Source organism: Octopus bimaculoides, chromosome 18, assembly GCF_001194135.2.
Source record: "Octopus bimaculoides isolate UCB-OBI-ISO-001 chromosome 18, ASM119413v2, whole genome shotgun sequence".
Lineage (NCBI taxonomy): Eukaryota > Metazoa > Mollusca > Cephalopoda > Octopoda > Octopodidae > Octopus > Octopus bimaculoides.
The window spans coordinates 49758788-49768468 of NC_068998.1; the positions used below are offsets into that span (position 1 = coordinate 49758788).

At 36.8% G+C, this 9681-nt stretch overlaps 1 protein-coding gene across 5 annotated transcripts in view; it reads left to right on the forward strand.

Annotated features, from left to right (window-relative positions):
• Nucleotides 1-9681, forward strand: part of LOC128249865 (uncharacterized) — a 23410-nt gene that overhangs the window by 9984 nt on the left and 3745 nt on the right. For 2 of the 5 annotated variants that reach the window (XR_008265990.1, XR_008265991.1), the window contains exons 3-6: nucleotides 2333-2528; nucleotides 2831-6652; nucleotides 8010-8109; nucleotides 9540-9627. Coding sequence is in view for 1 of the 5 variants with exons in the window: in XM_052974407.1 (XP_052830367.1) it covers nucleotides 6616-6652; nucleotides 8010-8109; nucleotides 9540-9627 (225 nt within the window). In the remaining 4 variants the exon portion in view is untranslated. Of the gene's footprint in view, nucleotides 1-610; nucleotides 1018-2332; nucleotides 2529-2830; nucleotides 6653-8009; nucleotides 8110-9539; nucleotides 9628-9681 lie in introns of those variants that run through there. The other 3 variants (XR_008265992.1, XR_008265993.1, XM_052974407.1) reach the window with 3 other exon arrangements.

Below are 9681 nucleotides of genomic sequence, written 5' to 3' on the forward strand. Positions count from 1 at the left end.
TATATATATATATATATATATATATATATGTATACATATATATGTGTACATATATATATACTCACAAAATTTCATGCAAAACTTCAATGTCTTATGAACATCTGTCGTAACAAATTCAACTGAAATGTCAAATTTTAATGACAGCCATTATCAAAGTAGATAGTATAATATGATGACGTGTCCACTTGCAGGTTTTCAATATTTATATAATAGTATCTTTTACACACACACGCACACACACAAACATACAGAAAGGCACACACACATATATATGATGGACTCTCCATTCGAAGATGGAGTATGAGTATTTAGCAATAGCTGCACGATCTGCATATATGGTTTGTTTTTAGAGGTCAAATGGTCGTGGCCCGCATTAATGTTCTCTCTCTCCATGCGATCGACGCTGTCTGAACAGGGGCACTGTGTACCAGACGTCAGGTTTCGAAGTGATCGCAGTGCAACATGAGGTGGGGTATTTTGCTCAAGAACACAGCGCACACCGGTTCGAGGAATTGAAACCACGGTCTTGCGATTGTAAATCCAAGACACTAACCACTAGGTCACGTATATTTGTACACAAACACACACACACACACACACACACATATATAAATGTGTGTGTGTGTGTGTGTGTGTGTGTGTGTGTGTGTATGTGTGTGTACAGAATTAAAAATACAGTAATCTTAATTATTATACAATATGGTAAATCCCTATTAAAGTGTTTGATATCAAGGAAATAATTAATTGTCACGATGTAGACTATCTGAGCTTCTATTAATAGTCCGAAACCCAGCGGACGCTGATCCAGCTGCAGATACAAATATCCCAGCGGCCACATTACCGGTTGCCACGTTGTATTGTTTGCAAATACCTTAGAGGCCGCTATTCTGGTCGCCAGGTGCAGATACAAATTCCAGCTGCCGTTTGCCGGTCACTATTTTCTGCATTAGAAACCAAGCCGTAACTGCTGGTTCCACAGGCACCACAAGTATTGGTGATAAAAAAGAAAAACGAGTGGTAAGAACGACGTTGCGCTCTGTTTGGGATTTTATTTCAAAACGAGAGACAGAAAACATTTTAGGGACACTAAATCATGTTTGTGGTACTTTTATCTTGGAACCTGGGGTGAGAGTGCCGAGGACAACGGGTATTTGGGGTTCAAATAGTTAAGCATAACGTAGAATTCTTAACTCTAATCTCTCTTTTTATAATTATCCAGCGAAGTCATCGAGAATTGTATATACTAATAATTATAATAATTTTTGAAATAGAAAATTAGGTTAATACCTTTAACTAATGTTTCTTATATTAAATATATAGGTATTTAATTATCTCATCTGTTACTGTTATTCTTCAGTTATCCAGTGAAATCCTCAATAATTGTATACATTTAACCTGTGTACGTAAGCGAAAGTAGGGGATGGTAATCACTCATTTTGGTCTATTTGTTTGTGTTCTTGCAAAATTACTGGAAAACTGCTCAACTTACGAAGGCATGTATATGTGTGTATGTGTGTTTGCGAGTGTGTGCATTCATAACCTGTGAATAAAGTCTGGAAAAACGTCACATATCTTTTTTAAAATGCAATGAAAATTTAAAGAAATAAAACTAGAATAGTTTAACGCAGCTATTGTGTAACAATACTTGATTTGTGAACAATTTTCACGGTTGCCATTTATAATAAAAATAACTTTTACTCAATTTCTTAAGCAACACAAAACAATGATATAAAATATTTAGATCACGCATGTTTTTGACAATCCATGGTGTGCATTAATTAACAAATAAATTTACATATTACTACAGTATTACGTGGATATTCATTATTTTTAATTTGGATGAATATTGCAGCCGATGCAACAAAGGAACTCTACCATAACCTTGTGGCTCTTCTTGGAAGGCAACAAGCATGTTATGGAGGGATTCTTGTAGCTACACAGTGTTTTCATGGCAACGATTTTCCTGTTATATTTTCCAGGATTAGTGTAATTATGAAAAACTGCGCATCATTCTTTTGTTTTTCTACTTTACAGAAATGTTTCCATCGTTACATGAGTTTTGTAAAAAAAAAAGTATGCAATTGCTGGACTACTAAATACATAATTTAGAAGACAAAGTAAAACAAAGCTTAACATTTCTTAAGATGCTCCTTCCAATTTTAGTTCAAGTGAAAATAAAATAAAATGAATTACACCATGTTAGAATATAACATGCGATATGCAAGGAGGGTGCACATCTGTTACAATTGATTTCTTTCATTTCATAAGGTAATTCAAAAAGCGCGGTACATCTTGACGTATACTCTCTCTTTTACTCTTTTACTTGTTTTAGTCATTTGACTGTGGCCATGCTAGAGCACCGCCTTTAGTCGAGCAAATCGACCCCAGGACTTATTCTTTGGAAGCCTAGTACTTATTCTATCGGTCTCTTTTGCCGAACCGCTAAGTTACTTACCACACAGCCACTCCTACGCCTATACTGAAAAAGACAATGAAAATATTTATTATCATTGCGTTTCTAATTTCAGGTAAGTATACAAATAGCCTGATACTTTTTTACACGCATTTAAACCTACCTCATAATCTTCTCCCCTCGTGAGATATCTCTCTAACTCTCACAATCGCTTTCTTGGTATATATGTAGGCATTAAATTGAGAAGAATTAAAATGAGAAATCAAACAATTTCTTTGTTGCTTAATTTGATAACTCAATGTGTTGGCACAAGGTTTTTACAACTCATGTTTGTCATTTATTTGAAACACTAAGAATCGAATTCTTTCCTCTCACATCTCCAGATTTTTCACTAACAGCTCTTTTATATTTATGCAGGTCACAAGGGAATGCTTCTTCGTTATTGCAGTAAACATTAAATTCTTGAGACATATGTAAATAAAGTTTACAGTCTGTGTTTTAGCTATTTTGATTTAGTAGTTGTTACTCTGCCAGATTTGCGTATGATGAAAAATTGCCATATTGGTGAAGTGAGGCAGGCGTGGAGCTGATAGAATCTTTAACACCTCAGGCAAATTACTTAATGGCATTTCGTTCTTCTTCACCCTGTAAGTTCAAATTCCGTCGAGGTCAAATTTATCATTCATTCTTCCGGGGCTGATGAAACAAATGCCAGCTGAGTACTGGAGTCGATGTAATCGATTTATACTTGTGCCAAAATTTGAAACCAATATAATTGAAATCGTACAGACACGTAGGTATCCATCCTGAATACTTGACATACAGTTGTGTTGTGTATGGTTGCTTATTACATTACAGGTATATTTTAAATATAGATAAGTACTTCTATATTTCCAACTATTGCATTTTGGATTATTTCGATATTAGTTGCAAATGTTGCCACATGGCCAGTAATTTCGAGGGAGAAGTTTAGGCAATTACACCGAACAGGTTTCTCAACTGCAACTTATTTAATCACCCCCAAAATGATGAAATGCAAATTCAACCGCTGAATTTGAACACGGCACATAAAGTCACACCTTATGCCGTTAAATGTTTTTCTGCATTACTATCAACATCAGCCATCTCACCACCTTAGATGATTTCAAAATTTGTACAACACCATCAACCTCGAATTATGAGGCTTTTGTGTTTCATCTGCAGCTTGTAGCCAATATAAGGTAAACAACAGCGTTTCAACAAAAGAGTAATACTGCCCCGAGAATCTGAAGGGGTGAATTGCCCGCAGACATACGGGAATATATCTGCAGTCTCTAGACATATTCACAGAATGAAAATAAAGAAAAGAATATTAGAATTTAACATTTAAGTCAATATAAAGTAAGCATTTTAATTTAACATTCAATTATGTCATACAAAATTAGAAAACTAACGTCGTCGTATAATTTGACAACCTGATGTGATAAAGATAAATACACAACACAATGACTCGTTATTTTTCATATATATTCAGAAAATGATACCTTACAACCAATAAAAAAAAATCATGCAGACCAGTGTAATACACTCGATGTATTTGTCAACACTTTTCGACAAGGAAGAAAGTTTTATTATTATTTACATAGCTGTTGCTAGTGTTTTATACAGCCGTTCCTCGTTTCACGCAGAGATGTCAAGTAACAGCATTTTGAGCGTTTTCCTGTGACTGTCCATCAGAGAACCTCAAGTCCAACCTTGGCTTTTCATTGCTAACCTCCACTTCCATTACAAAAACAGCACATTCCTGGAAGGCTTCGTTCTCTTAATCGGGTATAGACAGAGTGGGATCATGGCTACCCCTACCCTGAATATACTGGAACACATGGTACTCCATGCTTCACAAAACATCGCTTTGACCCGGAGATACGTTGACGAAGCATCCGTCTTGACTAACTCCAGAGATAAGTCGACCAGGATCCCCAATAGCTTTCAAAGCCTCTATCACAACATCCAGTTTGAGATTAAACACCAAGCCACTAGTTGCTCACTGAGACTCCTCGACTTCTTTATATAAAGATATGCAACAAACCGTTTCTTCGAGAAACAGGCGAAGAAAGACATCTTCCACTACTCGGGTTCATCATATCCACTGTTGTTGATGCAAATTGTAGCCTTTAACGAGTTCAACAGCCGCGTAAGCAGGTGCGACGTGGCTGAAATAGAGAACCATCTAAGGACAGAATTCATTAAGATACTGCACCTCACATGATGCAATCCTATATTCATAGAAAATGTGTGCAACACTCTAAACACACGGGAACGGCAGTTACAAAGACACCGCGACAATTCTATCTGGTAGAAGAAGAATAGCAACGATGACGACGTCGACGACGATGACAAAAACAACGATGACACCGACAACATCCACAACAGCAAAAGCAACAACTACAGACACAATGGTGGCAGACGAACTTATGACGATGAAGGTGATGGTGACCACAACAACAACTCCAACAACCACCACAGCAGTGGTAACTCTCGCAATCACGATAAAAATAACAACATCAACATTGGCAGCAGCAGCAGTAACTGGAACAATAATAAACAGCAGCAGAGTAGCAACGGCAGTGACGGGAACAACAGTAATAACAACGACGATCTTAGAAACTAAAACAGCAGCAGAGTCGGAGACAGTAATAGCAGAACCAACAACAACAACAATAGTCAAAAAACAACGAAAAGGATGAAGAAAGAATGAGAGGAAGAAAGGAAGGAAGAAAGAAAGAAAGATAAAGAAAGAAAGAAAAAAGTAAAGAAAGAAAGGATGACGGAAAGTAAGGAAGAAAGAAATGAAAATGTAAGGGTTAGGTTACGTCAACTTTCCATACAATGGTGACAAAGCAGAAAACAAGATAAAGAACATCGAAAAATGTTGTCTGCCCATCAGAATAGCCTTGACACTACCTCTCACAAAAACAAAACACTGGACACATGCTGTTTGAACCAAGACCCAATCAAAGCAAAACGGCCAAAGGTCAGCGGCCAGTTATGTTTTAAAACTCACGCAGTGTATCAAATGACGTGTTTATGTGAGCTAACGTAAATAAGATCGACGAAAAGACAGCATTCCCACAAGCTCACACCTCTCGTTGTGCGTATTCCAACAAACCCAGCAATGCGTAGTAGAGATTTATCCATCCTTATACTGGCAAAGGGAACAAATAGTGTCAACCAGAGAATCGCGGACGAACACTTCATTAGGAAGAAATCACCTAACCTTAAATGCCGGAGCGAGCACAACGTTTGGAGGTTAAACTACTGCTTCCAGAGCCTTTCACAAGTACCCGCAAGGACCCCATAAAATGTAAACTGGAAAAATGTCTGAAGAAGAACCGTTGATCCGAAAACGCTTACAAGAGTAAATATAACCTAACAACTTGCAACAAGGCTGTCCACATTACCCGCCACATGTAGGTCCTATCTTTCTCTCTCCATATCTGTATTTGTATCAATCTATCTATCTATCTATTTATCTATCTATCTATCTATCTATCTTCTATCTATCTATCTATCTATATATATATATCTGTCTGTCTGTCTGACTGTTTGCCTGTCTATCTATCTATCTGTCTATGCGTCTACAGCATTTCTGTTCCCCTCACATGACAACGGATTTCGCCTTAACTAGAACTCCCCCCCCCATCATATGACAACGGATTTCGCCTTAAATAAAACTACGCCCTTTAACTTTCCTTAGAGACACGTTTAGGATGGAACAGATCTCGTACAATTCAAACGTCTCCTGAACATATACCACCAAATAATTTTAGTTTTAACCACGGAACTATAATTTTTTGCGAAAGTTATTAATACGTGTTTAATAGGCAATCAGTAGCTCTTTAAGTGTATGGTCTATTGTAATCTAAAATTAAGATTACAACATGAAATACATAATGACATTTCCATCTGTTATTATAGTCCGAGGTGATGAAGTTTAAAAAATATTCAAGTGTGTAGGTTTCTAACTATATGATAATATGTGAAAATCACATGCTCTGCAAATCATTGAATGGTTGAAAACATATCGTAATGAATCACCTCTCAAAATTAATCTGTCATTCTCGATGTCAGACATCTGTTACAATCCTCTTTATTAAAAAAGACAAAGCTACATATTCAATATTATTACAGATGCAAACTTTTACGATTACCCGATATTAACGATGAACATTATTATCTTCGCTTTAGTCCTAACTTTTGGTAAGATTTTTCTTCATTCATATTCATTTAAATGTAATTTGCAATTCCAAACATGTTCTACGATTTTGAATCTATCATAAAGCTGAACACCAGCCACAAAATAATAAAAAAAACATCCGAACACCACACAACACACATACACACATACGCATGTATATGGAAATATATATAAATGTAAACATATGAACATGTTTATGTTCATAAGTGAGAAGGTGACCTTTGAGATCACAGGAGCGCGTGGACACGAGATGAAATGGAAAGATAGGGCAGTGTGGATAGCTGCGGTGTATCACTAGAGGGGAAGTTGAAACGATGAAGCGATGGACTGAAGACCAGCGTGGCCCTGTTTGGCCTCGAAAGAATGGTGGTGATCGGGCGCGTGCGGGCGCGACGTTGACACGCGGCCTTAGCAGTAGCTACTACCGATAGGCGAGATGCATAGGTTACGTCCTGCATTTAACATGGCTGGACAACCGATACAGGGAGTTAGGTGAATTCCGTTCTCTTCCTCACATTACAATTCGCTCACGCTAAAGTTTACATATCTATCTATATATCTATCTATCTATCTATCTATCTATCTATCTATCTATCTATCTATCTGTATGTCTGTCTGTCTGTCTGTGTGTGCGTCTGTCTGTCTGTCTAATCTGTCCGTCTGTCTGTCTGGCTGGCTGGCTGGCTGTCTGTCGCTTTGTCTCTGTGTGTGTCTATCTATCTATCTATCTATCTATCTATCTATCTATCTATCTATCTATCTATCTATCTATCTATATATATATGTACCTACGTATCAGTCTAAGCATATATGTATATATGTGAATATGTTTAGATTCATTCATGCATATAGGTAAACACACACGTGAACCAAGACTATGCGAGCGAATTTGTTGCATATTTCGAAGATCGAATATGTCATCATTTCTATTGTAACATATCGATGAATGTTTGAACCATTTTTAAAATCTCATTTGACTTAGATTTTTCTCTCAAAAAGAAGACCTAGTCGGGTATCTTTTTATAGAAATCCGTTCATACTAGTTCATACTATATTATTTCTGCGCTGTTTATTGACTTGCAGATATGGTAATATATAATAAATTCTCTACTGCACCTAACTATCTTTGTTTTAAATAATTAGCAAAATATCCGTAACATAAATTTCATCCACCGGACGTATCATCATATAACACAAGCAGGTATAATTTTTTTAATCGTTCACCGCGGATTCATTATGTCTTGAAAGGTTTACAGACTATAAAGGATGTTTTACTAAGTGATGTATTAGTTAAAAAGGGGAACAATAACCATCATCAAGATTTAAGAATTAAAGAAAATTCATTTTCGAAATTTCTAGGTGTTGCGGTGTCAGATGATTGCAATGTATTGGCAGAGAAACGCTGTAGGTTGTCCAGTAAATATTTCCACACACTCAGACATGATGTCCGTTTTTGCAGGTATATACATATTCAAACTGTAAGAGTTACAATTACAATATTTAAATATCCAAAGTCGGTGATCAGGCAGAATCGTTAGCTGACCCGGAAAAAAGCTTAGCGACATTTGCTCCAAATTCTCCCGAGGGAGGCTTTGTCTTTTATCCCTTCGGGTTCGATAAAATAAGTACCAATCAAGTACTGAGGTCGCTGTAATCGATTTACTAAATTTACCCGAAATTTATGGTTGTGTGCCAAGATATTTATTCAGTATAACAATATGTAATTATTTTTCGTCTGTCTCTAGGTTCTGAATTCAAATTCCGCTTTTGCGGTCGAATACTTAAGTACCATTTGCGTACTGGGTCGATGTAATCTACTGGCCCCCTCCCCGTCAAAATTTTCCCTTATGAAAGGTAATTGAGTGCCATTCCGAGTTCATGTACCCATATCAACATCCAGCCCATGAGGTATATCATTGAGCGGGAACGTAAACTGTATGACATCAATGGACACTGATCAGTTTAGATCGATCGAAAGCTTTCTATATGGCCGACAATCAATTCTTAGCGACTGTATTGAACGCTGTGAGTTTCTTTCCCATCATCCACGTTTAGATTGCCGCAATATATAATAACAGGTACTTGGTGAATCGGGAGAATATTTATCTATCGTAAATATTTCTTATACTGCACTCGGTGCGTGAATATCGTCCACTCTCGTGTTTTCAGTTTCGACTAGCTCAAGAAAATCTACTTTGGAAACTGGAGACGTTGATGTGTATCTGGCGGGAATTAGGTTGAGTGAGCTGTGTCGGCATTCACGGTCGATGTCCCGTTACCGTTTTCAATTGGTCACTCGGTACATAGATCTACAATATGGTAGAGCGACAACCATATTGTAAATCAGTGCAGAAATATGAACGACAAGTTTTGAAAATGGAATGAAGAGAACAATAGGAGGCACGTGTAACTGTGTCACCGAAAAGGTCAGAGAATATGTGAATATAGAGCTGTAACAGAGAAACTAAAATAATTTTAAACTGACATATATTCTAAAAATGCCGTTGGTGTATTTAATTGGTAAAATATAAACATCTCCATGTAAAAGAATTTGTTCCAACATCGAGAACCACGCAAAACAAACACATAAACGTGTGTGCCACAAGAGCGGCCAGAGATTTTTTTCCGGCTGATGCACCAAGACTTTCAAATCAGTGGTCTTGCATGGCCGCAATCAAAAGACTGAAAGTATTAAAAGAATAAAAGAATACGCACAAACACACACACACACACACACACACACACACACACACACACACACATATATCCGGTATTATGCACGCGATTACTGTGAATAAAATCTAATTTCTTGTAAAATAGAATTGAGCAACATAAAAATTTATGCCCGTCCTTCTATGATACTGACAGATTAATGGTTTTGTCTTTCAGACGACTCAGAAGAAATAGAGTTTGTGCTTTTAAAATAAGTGATGAATGTTTTAAATATTTCAAGTTCTACAATCATTATAAATGTGTGGTAAGACCATATGTATTGTTTCTTCAATTTTTCCAATTCGGAGTTATTTGGCTA